General features: G+C 41.1%; 2 protein-coding genes across 9 annotated transcripts in view; one reads left to right on the top strand and one right to left on the bottom strand.

Annotated features, from left to right (window-relative positions):
• SDCCAG8 (SHH signaling and ciliogenesis regulator SDCCAG8) overlaps window positions 1–4,551 on the bottom strand; it is a 110,051-nt gene extending 105,500 nt beyond the window's left edge. For all 3 annotated transcript variants that reach the window (XM_065632513.1, XM_065632515.1, XM_065632516.1), the window contains exon 1: window positions 4,324–4,551. In XM_065632513.1, the coding sequence (XP_065488585.1) occupies window positions 4,324–4,390 (67 nt within the window). In that variant the 5' untranslated portion in view covers window positions 4,391–4,551. The remainder of the gene's footprint in view (window positions 1–4,323) is intronic.
• Window positions 4,552–5,008: 457 nt separating this feature from the next.
• Window positions 5,009–17,278, top strand: part of CEP170 (centrosomal protein 170) — a 100,423-nt gene continuing 88,153 nt past the window's right edge. For 4 of the 6 annotated variants that reach the window (XM_065632927.1, XM_065632926.1, XM_065632925.1 and 1 more), the window contains exon 1: window positions 5,009–5,175. The gene's annotated coding sequence lies outside the window, so the exon portion shown is untranslated. Of the gene's footprint in view, window positions 5,176–5,832; window positions 5,849–6,493; window positions 6,583–17,278 lie in introns of those variants that run through there. The other 2 variants (XM_065632924.1, XM_065632923.1) reach the window with 2 other exon arrangements.

Raw genomic sequence — 17,278 nt, 5'->3', positions numbered from 1 at the left:
ATATTTGTAATCTGTAATTTGATATAATGCATAAATAACTGAAAATAGTTTTTTCACATAGGCAAAAAAAAAGCTTAAAAAAATATCACAGTTAAGCATCTGCTAGGTAGAATTCAGAAGACATACCTCAGAGTACAATATATGCTGCTGATTATAAATGTTAATAGCTCCTTTCTTCCAAATGGAAAAGTTAATAGTAGTTCAAATCAGAGAACAAAAGCCAGATATGTTTTTCTGCCATCACTTTATCATTTTCGAGTTCACATCATCTTGATGGAAGTTGGGAAATCAATTTTTTGCACCACTGTAATGGTTTTCATGGCCTCTTTCAGTCTTTTTCTGTGCGTGGCTATAATTTACCAATAGCTTATAAAATATAAATACCACCCCCCCACTATATTTAAGAACAGGGTTCTCATGTCCAATATGCCAGCCACCACTTACTTTTTAGCAATGATAGTTTAAAAAAAAAAAACCAACGCCACCTCACTGGCTTCTGACTTACTAATCTTCTCTCAGTACTGATTTTTAAAGCCCAGTCACCCTGTAACTAGTATCACCTCTTTTGATTTTTAGGTATGCCATCCTTTAACAAAGTTAATGTAAAAGAAGACATAAACCCCACATTTTAAACAGTTATAATTAATCATAATAAGCCCAAATACAATTCATGAGGGAATTACTCAAAAACCAGAGGTTTAGGTCAAATATTTCCCTATTGGCATACTTAAGCTATTCATCCATTCCTAAGCATTCCAGGATGTTATGGGAGTGGGAAAGCTAATAGAGAAATGGTAGAAGTATCTCACTGATGCAATGGCTTAAATATTTAGTAAACTACATTGCAACTAGTTGTTGCCAAGATGTGTTCCATGTCAGTTATTATGTGGTGTGTCATCTGATAGCAACAAAACTCCTTTCCCCCATTCACTGTAGACCTTTGTCAGAGAACCCTGGAGTATCAATATTTGCTCCACAGCCAGTGAAGAACAACAAACCAAAACAAGCCAAAACCAAACAGGCCCATATACAGTTTTTTCCAGAACTCTCTCTCTTCATAATATCACAGCTTCTGAACACAAAACTACTACTTTATCCTCAAAGATAACACAGATCTTGTTAGGCTATGTCCCCTTCTTCTGTAAATAGTCCTAGGGAAACACATTAAGATCCTTATCAATGGCACACTGACATCTGCTTTTCTTGACTACACTTTCCTGCCTCTGAAATAACACTACCACATTCTTGAAAGCTTCATCACATATTTGCCAAAGTTTCTTAAAAACTTGCCGATTTCCAAATTACAAAAGTTGCTGCCATAAGCAAAACACTCAGCCCTGGGAAACTGGGAGTTAGGACCTGCCGATGGTCTGTCTTTACACTCACTAGACACTGAAGAGCTAACACTGAGTTCAGTAACAATTGCACTGGATGTGTAAAAGGGAATTAGCACATTATAACTTTTTTCCTTAAATAAGGGACATAATTTGGGGCATTAAGATAAAAGACAATGCATTACAGAGTGGAAAGATATACGTGTTGTTTCTGCCAATGTAAAAAATATTATCTTTAAATATGAAAGAAGTAGAAACAACCTCTGTGGATGCAAAATATTGGACACCAAAGAACCTTTGCTTAAATACAACATGATAAATTCTAAATTCATTATAAAATGATTAATTTTTAAGTGTTCATACACTCAACTCAACTTTTTCAGTTTGTCTATTCCTGTAATAGTATATTTTATAGAAACAAGGTCTCCGTAAAAACATACTGCTGAAAAATGCTTGCATGCAGTACTGTGATTTACATACCTAAAATTCAATCAGCACTTTTCTATGTCTTAACAGGACTTTACAAATAAAATCTGAACATATATTTCTGTTGTACGGCAAAACTTCATTGACGTGTTACTTCCTATAGGAACAGCTGAGGATATAAATGAAATTGGATTTATCTGGATTAAAACTTGAAAAAAAAATTATTTACTATAAAGCTCTTTGATTTTCAGTGTTTAAAGGAGTTCAGATGATTATGGAAAATGGCAAGCTAGCAACAAAACCTGATGGATCAGACCAATACATCAAAAAATAATATAACTGCTCCACAGAAATGCTGTTGTCCACTATCATGTACAAATCACAGGCATTACTTTCCACAAGGGACAGGCAGATAACTTAATGCCTTAGCAATGACATAGGTGACCAAACACCTAATAGAAATAAATACATTACTGCTCATTATTTCAGAGGCAGAAGCAACCAGGAGTCCTAAGCCAAGACCATATCATTCTAGGTAAAAAGATACTCATAACTTTCAATTCATATAAACGTGAATGCAACTTTGGAGCAGATTAAACTCAGTTAAGCATAATGCTATAGACAAAAAGCAATACAGCTCTGACTGAAACATTAATGTTCAAAAATCACATGCCATATGTTCTACATGGTGATTAAAGATACTTCCATGTCCTGAAAGCAGCATCAATAACTCTGGCTATTTTCTATACTCACTGTAACTACAAAATGTAAGTATCACTCCCTGAAAATACAGCATACGTATCCTTTTTCCAGAGAAGTATCTTTGTATAACTGGTAGAAGTTTATTTTTTATATGGGAATGTCAGCACTACTGCTGAACAATGAATTATTTTTATGTTGCAGACACAGTACAGATCCATTCAACCTGTCAGGAAAAAAAAAAAAAAAAAAAAAAAAAAATCATCGGTGCATTTGATTCAGTTTCTTGGTCTTCAAAACTGCTTTGCATTATATGAGAAATAGGTAGTTTTCACCATAGCTTTTACTAAATTATCATCTTTAAGAGAGCACTGTTCTCTGGAGCTACAGCATTCATCACCGTGAGCTCCTGAACCAGCCCTTTCTGCAGAGCATAAAGCATATGACTAAGGTCTAGGAACCCTCACATGTTTCCCAGTTCCTTCTGACAGATTCTCCATCCTTAAACAAACATTATGTTTTCAACACACTGTTTGAGCTTGTATTTATGCATGTACTAGTGCAACAGAAAATAAATTAACACAACAAACCCCTCAAAATGTGGCCTTTGTAAACAAAACTATACCTCTGTATAGGACAATACATCAGAAGACCTACTAAGCAGAAAAATTACGTGTTCAACTACAGTTTTAAAATCCCAATTTATGACTCCTCCTTTGTCATTAAGGTCATAGCAAAAACCCATTGCATCAATGAAAGTCCAAATCCAGTATAGGAAAACTATCTAGTGGTTTTCCACACTTACGCCCAGAAAAACGAAATGTGATATAGTACTGAGATTACCTGTGTCTATGCATGGCAATCCATAGGTTTTTATTAATTGGTTTTGCATATCACAAAATAAACTCTACTCGTGTCAAGAGATGCTCTTGATTTTGCCACTGTTGTACCTGCAACTGCCAAGCAGCATCTACATGCCCTCTTAATCTACAAGAGAAGTAATTAGAGATGATTCTTCAAAGTTCTATTTTCTGGAACAAATAAAACCCATCCTTAGCCCAAAGAACTGATGCTACTTTGAGAAGGAAATATAAAATACTTGCTAAGAATCAATGTCTCAACATATGTGATGTGTGGCAGCATGTCCGGAACATAACTTCTAGCTCCAAGTGGGGTGACATACCCACAAATGATCTACTGGCTTTCTTCATAATTTGGACACTTTGTCTAGTCAGAGACAGTTTGAAGGCTGGTAAAGCACAGGTGTCACAGCAGAGAGATTAAGATGCTCTCTGTCAGGTTATATGCAAGGCTTCTCAGATAAGAAGACAGGTATGAAAATCGTTTATAACCAAGGAAATACGAATATTCCTTAGATATCGATTTCTACCCTTTTTTACCACATGTATAGAATTTTATGTCTCAATGACAGCTAAAACTCTTACACGAACCAAAAGAAAACCCAAAACCAACCAAACAAAAAAACACTCAAAAGAGGCAGAACCCTCTCAAAGCCAAGTTACGACCAGACAGTTACGTGCGACAGCATTAACTACACCAGCGACTGGGCTTAGGGAGGACCAGCAGCAACTTCCCTCTCGCCGCCAGCCGCACCGAGAGCCGAGCGCGCCGCGCCGCCCCAACCCGGCCGCCTCGGGGAGCGGCGGGACGGCCCGGCCCCCCCGCCCCGCGGCTCCGCACCGCCGCTACGCCGCACACGAACCCCGGCAGCCGGTGTCCCGCCGGTAGGGGACAGCCGGGTACGGCGGAACCCGCCAGCAGAACCGGGCAGCGGCTGAGACGAGAGCGCCCGCTGGGAGAAGCAGCCAGCCCGCCCCCACCCCGCGCCGCTCTGCCCGCTTACCTCGGAGGCGCCTCTGGTACCGCTCCAGGGACTCTTCCAGGGCGGGCTCCCCGCGGGGCGCCCGCATGAGGACGCCGCTGGCTCCCGGGGCAGCAGCCGGTGGGCAGCGGTAGTTCGAGCCGCCCCTCCGTCCCGCGCTCCGCTGCCGCCGCGGGCTCCCGGAAGAACCACAACTCCCACAATGCGCGCGGAGACCCCCTGCGGCTCCGTGGCGTCGGCCGTTGCTACCCGCCGCCAGCCTCCGCGCGCCGCACCCGGGACGCGCCACGCCCGCCAGCTACGCGGCGTCAGGGAACGTGGCCAGGAAAAAAAACTACAGATCCCAGGATGCAGCGCGCCGCGCTGTGCGCCTCGGGAGGTGGAGTCCCCGCTGGCCGCCCACGCCCGGGGCGGGGAGGAGGGTGGTCGCAGCCGCTTTTTCCCCTTTGTTGTGAGCTGCGGCGGCACGCGCGCCTGCGCACAGCACCGCTCTTCCGCCTACGTCCCGGGGACCGCAGCGGCCGGGTATAGCGCAGGTCCAGTCATGGCCGCGGCCGGGGCGGAGAAAGCCATTGTCTGAGGCTGGCGCATGCACGGCTCGGCGCCTCCACCGCTCGGCCCCTGGCGCCTGCGCACTGGCCTCCCCCACCCCCCCATTGTGTGAGCTCGGGCGGCGCCTGCGCAGTGCCGTGCCCCGCTCTGCCCGTTAGCCGCTATGTGCAGGGAATAACGTTGGAGCGGTGGCCAGAGGGACACTGACCGGAGCGCCCCGCCCCCGTCCCGCGGGGATGCCGGCTCAGTGAGCACCGGCGGCGGCACCACCACCACCACCAGGGACGGACCCTCCCCGGCGCGGCGAACCTCCTCGAAGGGGTAAGTGAAGATGCTGCCGCCCTGGCCGAGGTTCGGGCGGGAGCCGTGATGGGGAGATGGGCCGGGGTCGCGCCGTTTGTCCGTCCCGACATGCGCCCGGTGTCTATTGTGTCAGGTGGCCCTCGGCCACCGGGCCCCGGCGCCGTGTGGCGGGGGCTGCGCCCAGCGGAGGGGGCGGTAGCGCGGTCTGGGCACAGCCCGCTCCCCCTCCCTCGTCCCCGCTGGGTCCGGAGGCTGCTCCGCGCCCCCGCCTTCCTTCCCCCTCGTTAGCGCGGTGGAGGGGCTTCGTCGCTCGCTGCCCGAAGAGCATCGGAGCGGGCTGGATGCGGACGGCGCGTCCAGATGCCGCTGCTCGCGTCTCTCTGCCCCTTTCCGCCCCGCCGGGGGCGCTGCCGCCGGCACACCCGCCCGCCCGCGGCGCGGGCACCGGGGCTTCGCGGGCACCGGGGCTTCGCAGCCTGCGTTCGCCTCCCGCGAGCAGATTTCCATGATCCGAGCAGACGCTTCCAGAGGTTTAATTTTTAAAATTTATTTTCGATTGTCCCTGTTTCACAAACTGCCCCGAGGCTGAAGATGACGTGTTTCTCCAGATTTAAAAATCAGAGATGCTTTTCATTCGATATGCGGCGTTTCCTCGCGTCCCCTTAAAATAACGTCTTCTGAGAAGCATGAGGTAGAAAATCTGTTGGTTTTGCCTTTTCTCTTACTGCGTATTTTCACCCAACGAGGCGGGTCTTCTGCATTCAAAAATACTCTCCAGGCAGGAGTGAGCTTTTCTTTCTTGAGGCTCCTCCCGGGAAAGAAAATGAAAAACAAAATAACCTTCCCCCCCTTTTTGTTCCCGGTGGGGAGAAGCGGGGCCGGGCCCACTTTGTCTTTCTGGCGCGGAGAGGAACGGGTTACTGAGCTAACAAAAACCCGATGGCGGTGTTGGAGCGGGTTGCAGCGGAGGAAGCTGGCGCCGAGGCGCGCGGCGCGGCCCTCCTCCGCCCTCGCTGCTGCGCGCGCTGCCGGCTGCAGGCGGGAGGGGGGGCGGGGGGTGTCGCGGGGCTCCCGTTGCGCGGCGGCGGCGGCCAGAGGTGCCCGGGGCGGCGGCGGTTGGGCGGCGCGCGTGCGCCCGCCGTTGGGCGCAGTAGGTGCGGGTACCAGCCGAGGGAAGCCCGGCCGGTGACAGGAGAGCGGGCGGTGTGCGCTGGTTGTGGGCCTTCGGAACGGTGTGCTAGGCGTTTTTAAGATGAGCTGTCAATTAGCCCATCTGCTTCTATGGCTTTACGGAAAAAAAAGCGTAGATGTTATCCCGATGAGTTGAAGATACGTTAAGAATTGCGTTCTTATGACACGAGATTACAGATCGCATCCGCTGACCTGCGCTTTGAAGAAATTATTTTCTTCCATGTGAAAGCAAAGGTACTCATAAAACATTTAACTACTTGGAAAGAATAAAGCCTGTCCTAGCACTGCTGTGATCATCTTTGCTCCTTTGGAATGCCATTCAAGACATGGCGATGGTGTTCTTGGCCCTGGGTTTGCCTGTGTGAAATGAAATGTGGGATGGGACAGTTTTTGTAAACTGAACTAAGCCATGATTAAATATGCTGTGATTTCCTGTGATTAATTTCCTCTGGGAATTACTTTACAACCAGATGCTGAGAAGTCTGTCCTGCTGGAACTGAACTCTTAGTATGGAAGCTCCTCAACTTTAAATTTTACTTAATGGGGAAAAAGTTAAACATAAATACTGCAAAGAATCTCCTATCACTCTTTGATTATTATTTTTTAAAAACACTTTGTCACTTTCATGTAAATGTTTTGTTGTTGTTTGCTGCTTTTTTTTTTTTTTTGCTCTGAAGAAGGCTGGCTGAACAGAATAGTGCAGCTGAGGATACACAGAGTGTTGCCAAAATCTCAAGAATCTAAAAGGTGTTTGTAATGGATCAGATAAAATGTTTTATTTCATTCTTTTATGTCAGAATGTTTCTCTTCAGAAGTTGTTACCAAACTTACGTTATCATGGTACTTCATTTTTTTTTTGACAGATGGCTGCTTCCCATACCGATTCTAACTGACTGTTGCAAACAATAATGGGCTCTTGCTATGTTGTGCTTCATCAGCTGTAATAGACTTTTTTTTAACAATTCTGTTGATAGCATACAAGCCGGAAAAGAACCCAGTTATGAAAGTGAACTGGAAAAGACTATGTTCACACTTATGAACACCTATATTCATTAGGTGAGAGCTAGGAAGCCTCCTTGAACGACTGGAATGAAACCTGAGGCATGAATAGCTGCAGAAATTGATTTTGAAGTACCAGTTTCAGTTAGTGCAAATGCAGGAAAAATATATTTAATGTATATTGAGACCATAGTATCTCCTTGAGTCTCCTAAGAAGACAATTTCCATGTTAGCACTGCATTTCTTAGCTTTGCAAGCAGAATGGAACTGAGATAAACCAGATTATTTTTACTTTAGTTAGCCAAGAAAATCTGTGAAATTCTAGTTTTCCTTTAGAAAATTTTGAACAGAGGAGTCAGGCATTGAATCCATGCAGACAGCAGAATTTACTTGCAGAAATTCTCATAATTGCTTCTAGCAATTGTGAGGTTGTAAAAGGACACAATGGCACGCACTTCTCCCTCTTTGAAGAACATGCTACATAATGTAGTAAAAATTTATATGGTTGTGACCAGGAGACGGTGAAAAGAAAGTTCTTTATTATTGGGGGATGGAGCTTCGAGTTTGCTATCTGGGAGATAGCGTTAGATATGTATATCTTTTCTAAAATACACGTCTTCACTGTGCTAATGAGCCTGTGGAGGTCTTTTGTTGTCTATTAGGTTTATAATGTTCTTACCAAATGCCTGCATTTCTTCAGTTGTAGTATTGATCACTGTGTATCTATGTATTTTCAATGGACTGGTCTACAGTGAGCAGCTTCCTTCAGTGCACAATGCTAATGCTTTCCTGGGTCAGAGTCTATCCAGTGCATTGAATGAGGCAGATGACCTGGGGAAAAATAGTATGTGATCATGTGACTTAAACTGTAACATAAGACATGCAAATTAGGGTGGGAAGACAGTACAAACTACATGTTTAAACAACCTCGTGTATCTGTCTGTTGCACAGTTATCCATGCATAAAAATCTTGAAATAAATTACGAATACTTGGTTTACTCTTGTAGTTCAGTTTCTCTGACTCTACTCCCAGAAAGCTGGGAGGCTATTTTTATTTTACAGGTGCATTTGTAGTTAGAATATCATTTTTTAGTTAAAATTTTGTTTGACCTTTAAAAAATATTTTAAACATATATATTTTTTTGATCATGTATAATGTCAAAAACACCTTGTTCTAAAAGTTTCAAATGAAACCCACAATATGTTTTAGTAGATTGCTGACATAATTAGATTTCAGAGAGGGAGACCTGTGTTTGGGGAAGGATTCAATGCTGCATCACTGAAGTTGAAGTGTTACCATGCAGGCTCTTAGATGGTGGATTTAGAAGTAAGTATGGGAGTAGGTAGATATTCAAGAGACTGACTAGCAGTTATCATATCTTAATGCTTCTGTGTAGAGTATTCCCAATTAGTCACTCTCTTCTGGTTTAGGTACAGCTGTACTGCTGTGTTGCAGTGGGTCTGGTACTTCTCTAAGTACTTGAGAAGGTGATTTACCTAACGCAGCAAAAACCTATTTCTTTTTTGTTTTGCCTGAATTTCCATGCCCCTACCCATCCTCCCTTGGGTTAAGAAATGGAATTATCTTATTGTGTGGTCAGATGAGTGCCAGAGCAAGTACACAGACTGGGGAGAGCATACTCCCTTTTTCAGTAGCAGGAATACGTTTGGTGTGTTTAGCTGCCCTGTCTGGCTGTCCTCTGTCCCACTCTAGACTACGGTGGTCAGAAAGGGGATGGGTTGTGTATAAATCTAAGAAAGCAAAATAATTAAGATACTGGGTTTGTTCTTATTGTTAGCCTTTGTTTACTGCCCTTGATATGTAAAATGTCCACAGTCACGGACTAAATGTTCAGAAGATATCACTGGATGAAAAAAATATTTCTATGCAAAGTAGATGTGAAAAGAGAGAGGAGAAGTGATTCTGTTAAGTGGTGTGACCTTTCAACAAGGAAAAGCAGGATTTTTGCACCAGGTTACTATTGGTATCTTCTCTTCTGCAGAATTTAAGGCTGAAGTTTTGAAATATTTTCGTAGTTTTTTCTTGCCTACTTAATAGTTTCAAAGTGTGTGATTTTTGTGAGTTGTAGAGAAGTGTTATTTGATATACACTTAGAGAATTTGTTTTTATTCATTCAAAATGCAGAACTGAAGCATCTTGTCTTTTTTCGTCCCCTGAATAGAACACTCAATAAAACATGATAATTTTTACCCATTTGAGCCCGACATATTTGTCAAATTTGTTTCTCCTTCTCTTTTTCTCCTCTTAGAAGTTGTTACTGAAAAACAAACTTTACCTCAGCTAGGTATGTTTTAGAGCTCCAACATCATCCACTGGTGGGCCTAGTGAGCTGATTCAGGTCCAACAGCTGCAGCCCCCTTACAGTATAGGTTCTTTGGTTTGTTCTGCTGCACATATTGCAAGGATTTGTGGTTTTGTAATAGGGTCCTTTGTTTACTTGCTTCAATTCTTGTGAACTAAAATGATCTTTTCCATGAAACTAAGAGAGTATATTCCTTGACAAGTAGCTGAATCTTCTGAAGTCTGTGTGATGGGCTTTGCAGATCTCATCTCATTTTATACCTCATTCCAATTGAGATTCTGATTCTGCTAATTTTGTTGCTTTCCAGGAAGAACTGCAATTATCGAGCTTTTCAGAGCAATAGTAACAGAAGTGGTGCCACTCCCTGGCATTTCCAAGATGTTTCTTTATGCACAGGGTATTTCGTTAGTCCTCAGCTGTGATATTGTGTGTAGAACTTGTAATCAATCCATTAGCTAACCATTATGGTTTGAAAGTAGCAAGACACTGAATGCATTCAATCATATGTACTTAGGACTTTTCCCTCAAAATTACATGCTTAAATAATTTTATTGATGATCTTTCTATTGAATTACAAATATTTGGCTATCTAAATATGAATTCTGTGTTCAGTCCAAAAGCATTTTCAATTATCTCTTATTTGTCTTCTTGTTGTGGATTACATTTCAAGATTAGGAGGAAAAATGCAGGAAGTTGGAATGTCATGGTATCTTTTCTGTTTTCTCATGAATGTACGTTTTTCTTGCTTTCATTAATCTCACCTCTAGATCTAGCAGGTTGAGATCCTTGAGTTCTTGTATTTTGTGGGTCTTTCCCTTGGTGAAGTTTCATTGCAAAACCAAGAAAAGCATTATGCCTTACTATTTTCATCTATTGTGCATTTGGGGAGATAGCGCCATGGCTTTCAGAAAAAGTTTTATGCAAAGATGTCTGTGCATTGTTTTATTTGTATAGCTGTTTCCATAGGAATTTTTCCTTTCTTTTCAAGATATTTATTCACATTTGGGGTCATTGATCTAGAGCAGATTTAGAAGAAAGTCTGCATTAGTTTATCATGAGGTGAGAGACATAAGACTTGATCACAGAATTGTGATATGTTATAAAAAAATGCTTGAGGCAAGTGGAAAAAAATAAAAATACACATTGAAACTTTAAAAATTATCTAGTTTTAACCTGCAATAGGTAAATACGAAAAATATTTTAATAATAATTATTAATATTTGTTATGTTTACTGTACGCCTGTCTAAATAGAAGTCCTGTGAGGCTTAGGTGAATTTGATGTAATTGATCTGTGTTCTTGTAGCAGCCTAAGCAGAGCTGGCTGCTGGCTGCTGTGTTCTTCCCTTTTCTCCCACCCCTCACTGCACAGCCCCACTCCTTTTGCTTTCGTGCTAGATTACTCTGTGTTAGCTTCCAGGAACCATTTATTTGTTTGTGGAAGTTGAGGAGAGCACAAGAGTTTGTTGCTAGTTGAACATGCTGAAGTAGCTCAGCTCAGCTGCACAGTCACGAGAGTCTTGCAGCCAAGGCAAAGGGAGTACTCAGGACTTTGTGGCTGGGGCAGGGCAAGAGGCTTGGGATCCAGACAGCAGTGGGACTGGCTTTGTCTGATGTGGAACTGCAGCTTCTTCAGTTTAGCATTTATATGATGAGGGTTAAAACTATTCATCTGCCTGTCAGTTGAGTCTTCAACACTAAGGTTGAAAATGGGTCAGTACAGTGCAGTTTTGGACATGCAAGCAATCTGTGATATGACAGGGTGATCTCTGTATTAGCTTTGTATATATTAACTTTCCACAGTAATTCCTACTGTGTGGCACGTGCAAGGAAGACAAGTCTGTTCACACAAAGTAGGCTACTCGAGATTTGTTGCAACAGATGTGTGTGTGTGCAGGAACTGCTAATAAAGAAAAGGTGCCACACTATAAATTCACATCCCACACTGCTGTCCTGTAAACTGTTCCAATATTCAGACCTTTAAATTTAATTAAGCTGCTAACTTTTCCATTTCAGCCAGTAAAAGCTTCGGGCAGAGGCTGCTCCAATCTTACTATAAATTAAGACTGCAATGTATACACTGGAATTTTATCATCTTTTCAGACATTAGAAGCTGTGGAGGATTTGAAAATAAAATGCATTTTCTTTCTCTCTGAACCAAACTTGCAAAAACATCTGAAAAGCACTTTGAACTTGAGGAGAAAGTGGGAATAAAAGTCAGTCTTTGGAGCTCTGTTCATAGAGTTTTTCTTACTACTTAGAGTTAAAATACAAATAATAAAGGATAATTGTTTTGTCATGATTATTCAGTATCCTTTTAAATTTCAACTGTCTGTCTGCAGAAGACTGCAGATTGGTAGTGAGTGACTGGTATATTCTAGAGAAGCTATTCCTAACTGTAGAGCTTGACTTTTATGGATGCATTGGCTCACATGGTTGGACCTTTATTATCTGTTTAATGCATTGTGATGCTTGTGTGTTTATGCTCGCAATACCATGAGAATGCACTCATTCTATTAAAAATGCTTTTGTGCCTGGATGGGATGGTCCTCAACCTGTTCATCTTGTGGACCAGGTATAAGAAACATGTTTCTATTTTCTCTCTTCCTCCCTTTGACTTGTAATAGTACGTGGCATGTACATCTGAGGCTACAGAGAAAAAACCACTTTGACTTTCTGACAACACTGGGAAAGCATTTTGCTTTTGATTCAAAGTAAAGGAATCCTCTTAAGATAAAAAGGAGAGAAAAACATATGCAGGAGAACTAGTAATGCTTAGTTTCTCAGGGATGTGTCCTGTATCCCAAAATGTGCTGAACCTCAGCAGCACATGTGCTTGCTCTTGCCTCCTTGGTTGGGAACTAGCAGTATTTCATGGGGAAAATAACCTGCATGGCAAATATCCTGCAAAGGCAGAGCACAGAGGAGCCATGTGAGGACAGGTCAGCCAGCAGGCTGTAAGGAGCTGGGAACTGTTGAACTTGTAGCACAGCGTTTCTGCCTGTGGTATGATGGACTTGTTCGTTTGAACTTGTTCTGCTCAGCCCACCATTCTCCCAAAACTTTTAGGAGCTTTGTGTCTCTGAAACCTCCAGTTCTCTAAAGCTTGCTGTTAGGAGGAGTGATTGGCAGAAAAAGAGTGACTACTTAAGCCCTGCTTCGTCAGGTAACTAAAAATGGTTTCAGTAAGAGTTTTAATTTCTGTTTGGCAGAAGGAGAATGCAGTTTAAAAAGCTTTTTTTGTTTGTTTAAAAAATAAACACTCTTGCTCGAAGTAAGAAATATGCTTTTTAAAAATATGTCTGGGGAAATAAAATGAAAGCTACAACTGGGCTATTTTAGATTAAGAGATAATATTGTCTTGCATGTGACAGACATACTAAATAAATAATTGCCATCTTTTCAGTAGGAAATATACAAGAAATACAGTCCAGGAAGAATCAAGGCAAAATGAACAAAGATAGAAATGCAGTGCTGATTTACTCTAAAGATATTGGGTGTTATTTATTAAACTATCAGAAGTGTTGCTCAGTGGGTACCAGTAGTGATAATAACTTTTATACCATGTAAATGTAGAGCAATTTAAAGAAGAGAGGATGTGAATTGTTCCAGCTTTTAAAAAGGGAACTGATGATGATTTGTCTTAATTAACTTCTTATGCTTTTGTTCATGTTTAGTTCCATGTTAAAATGATTTAAAATATTTTTGGTAAACCAGAAGACTATTTCTCTTTCGCAGCAGCATGGTTAGAGTTGCTTAATATACCTTTTACTTTTTATGCAGCTGAGCATAACTAAGTGTCCAGTCAAATCTTCTTGTTGGAGACATAAAATGAGTAACTTCTGTAGTAACTGTGGGTAGTTCTTACCACAAAAAAAAAAAAAGCGCAACCCCCCCAAACTTTTTCATTGAAGTGCCAATGAAGGGGATGACTTGATCTCTTTTTGTGGATGGGGTTATAGCACCACTTTCCTCTTCTTTGGTTCTATGACTGGAGCAGTGTGCACAGAGTTCAGAGCTCTTCCCATTTAGCCTTCCCTTTCTCATCTCTTCATTTTATTTGTTTATTTCTTTTTAAAAAAACCTGAATTATTTAACTTACAAAGGAAAATCATATAGATTTCCTCTTACAGAACTGCATGAATTCCAGGTTTCTATCTATTGAAAGACATGCTCACATTCATTTAATATACTTGAGAAAATATTTATAGTATGATATTAATAAAAGCATTTTCCAGTCGTTTCCAAGTCTTCTAAAGTTAACCATATTTTCATTCTAGTATTCTGCAAAACATATGCTAATGTTGTACCAAACTGAGTTTAAATCGCCAGTCATTGCTAAACCAGCTTATAAAGGTCCACCTGAAAATATTCTGCTTAGCTTCTGATTGTGATTTAGTTGAGAAGTTGTAATTTACCTGCTCAAATAAGTCACTGCATAAAAATGTCAAGCTGCATACTCACTGTATGTGTTAATTCTAAAAGTATGTAGTGACAATTTCACAGGTAACTGATCACATTTAGTAAATATGAGGTAGTGTAAGAAATAGAATTAAGACTCACTGTGCTAGTGGCAATATTACTGTTTGTTGGCTGCATACAAGAGAGGAGAGAGTAGGCACCGCAAGCAAATGCGGAATAGCTTCTCTCCAGGGAAGCCATTTGCTGGGTACTAATGCTAGGTACAGACTGGTTTAAAATCTTTGCAATAAGTAATATTGATCATTATAACCATGGGTATTCTTATTGTTTGTGCAGATGTCTTACCTTGCTTTGTGTCTTACTAAGTTCTTAATACTGACTTTTTGGTAGCTGTTTTCACATGATCATATGTTGAAGAAGTATTTGTGTTGTATTTGTTACCTTTCAGTTTCATTTCATGGGAAGGAAAGAGATGGGAAAGACATAGATATTGAAGAAATGTTAAAGATATTAAAGATATTACAAACTGCGAGACGAGATTTCTGTTGAATAATTTGGGATGTGAGTAAAGAACTGAACAAATAAGTAAAATTAAAGGCATTTTAAGCCTTGTCCTACTCTATTTTTATATTAATATCCAGGAAGAGGAATTCCCATCAGGAAAGTCAAGTCCCATGTTTTTGTCTGAGGTTGGAAAATGCTGAATATGAAGAAAACCACTTTTCACAGCTACCATGCTAATTTTTAAAGAATTTTGCTTTTAAGCTTGTCATAGAATCACAGAATCATTTTGGTTGGAAGAGACTCTGAAGATCATTGAGTCCAACCATTAACCTAGCACTGGCACTAAACCAGGTCCTTAAGAACCACATCTACACATCTTTTAAACACCTCCAGGGATGATGACTCCACCCCTTCCCTGGGCAGCCTGTTCCAATGCCTGACAACCCTTTCCGTGAAGAAGTTTTTCCTAATATCCAATCTAAACCTTCCCTAGCATAACTTGAGGCCATTTTCTCTTGTCCTGTCACTTGTTACTTAGGAGAAGAGACTAACACCCTCCATGCTACAGCCTCTTTTCAGGTAGTTGTAGGCAGTGATAAGGTCTTCCCTCAGCCTCCTTTTCTCCAGGCTAAACAGCCTCAGTTCCCTCGACTGCTCCTCATCAGACTCGTGCTCCAGGCCCCCCCACCAGCGTCGTCGCCCTCCTCTGAACTCTCTCCAGCACCTCGATGTCTTTCCTGTAGTGAGGGGCCCAAAACTGGACACAGTATTCAAGGTGCATGATGTTAAATGCTTTGTAGTATACCTATGTAGCACAATATAATTATGAGACAAAATCAATGAGCTTTTATTAGGTTTGTGCACGCATACATATTCCCCCTGTCTTCAGACGGTGAAGATTGCCTGGAGTAAACATAACTTATAACTTTAAGGCAGAATTTTGATCCTTTGGTTGTTTTGTAAAATAAGTACATCCAACTCTTTTTTTTTTTTTTTTTTTTTTTTTTCTTTTTTTTCTTTCCCCTCCGTGTAGAGCCTGTGTTACTGATCTTGGAACAAACAACTTAGTGTATTTCCAAGAAAAATACATCTGTGGACTTGGCTGCTGAGAATAATTGTAAAAAAGCTCCAAAGTATTCCGTAAGGGAGAGGGTAGAATGTATCAAATATAAATATTTTGTATGGAGTCTACCTTGGAATGATAGATATGTTTTTCATGTTACAGTGGAGATGTAGCAAAGAATAATAACACCTTTTTCAATTATATATTTCTAATACTATGAGTGGATGTGGTGATCAGTAGCGTTGTTTTCAATTATTGTCCTCTATCAGTTCTGCTTTCTTGTTTTGGATACTTCTGCCTTGTGTCAAGAAGTAAAATGGTAATGAAAACTGATAGCTAGATATTAAAGTTACTTAAATACATGTTTTTCTTTGCAGAGTATACTTATCTTCATACCCACAAACTAAATAATTCCCTGTATTAAAGAAGAAAAAAATTCCATTGCTTTGAATGTAATTAAATCTTACTTAGTATCTTGGGACATGGAATAAACCCCATATATTTCACAATTTTGGGGAAAGTGAAATCACCACCCTTGGGAGGTTAAGAGGTCCAGTTTTATTTGCAAAGTGGTGTTTGTCTTTTCAGTAGTGCTCAGGGCTGTGGTTGGTATTTGGACACCACAAAGAAAACATCCTCTTCATACATAGCCTACAAAATAACTTGGAATATGCCACGATGGAGGCAGTGAGAATAGGAAGTGGAGGAGGAGGACTTGACTGCTTCTTTAAGATTACATTCTGCCTGAATGCAATGCCTGAGTTGTATTTTTTAATTTATTTTCCTGTTTGCTTATCTTGGCAATAGTATAGTCTCATATGGAGAGGATGGAAGGGAGGACGTATTTCTATAGTTTTCATTAGAGGAAGCTTCTTCCCCAAGACGATTTGGTTATGGTTTCTTTGGCCTGTTCGCCATAATAATTTCTAAAAGCTACATATCAGATATATTACTTTATTAGCATACTAGTTATGCTTGTCTCTGTATAGATGACCTTGTTTGATTATGGTGAAATAGGAAAACTTCAAAATATTTTTCTTAATGCAGTCTCTTAATCTGTATGAGGATGGTGGACAAAAAATGAGCACTTGATTGATCATAAATTAAGCTACTCTTATAAGCAGTCATTACACTTTAAATTTTATTGAAAGCAACTTTTGAAAAGTGTTGCCTTTCAGTGTAGGAAGTTCTGCAAAGAAGAATATTCATGAGAAATGATTTTTCTTTTATGAATGTAAAGCTTAGGAATGCAAAATGAGCTGTCCATTTTCTTTAATAAATGCAAAATATCCGTATTGTCTATTATCCAAGGATAAGATAGGGCCACTTTCTTGAAGTCTTAATGGCTTTATCCAAGTGGCTAATAACTGAGTATGCTTTGAACAGTTCCAGATCTAATGTTTAGCCTGAGAATACCTTAAAACTTAAAACAAAAAACCCCCCACAACCTTTCAGGTACCTCTGATTATTATAACAACATATGCATAAAAAGGCATATGATTGCTGTGTAAGAGGATTTGTGTACAGTACCAATCTTATGCAAAGTTTTCTGGTCAGTCTTTTGCTGTTCTTAATACAGTTTGATTTCCTAGCTTCTCCTAGTAATTGTGGTGGGATTTG

Source organism: Caloenas nicobarica, chromosome 3 (genome assembly GCF_036013445.1).
Source record: "Caloenas nicobarica isolate bCalNic1 chromosome 3, bCalNic1.hap1, whole genome shotgun sequence".
Classification (NCBI taxonomy): domain Eukaryota; kingdom Metazoa; phylum Chordata; class Aves; order Columbiformes; family Columbidae; genus Caloenas; species Caloenas nicobarica.
This window is presented reverse-complemented; position numbering and strand designations above follow the sequence as displayed.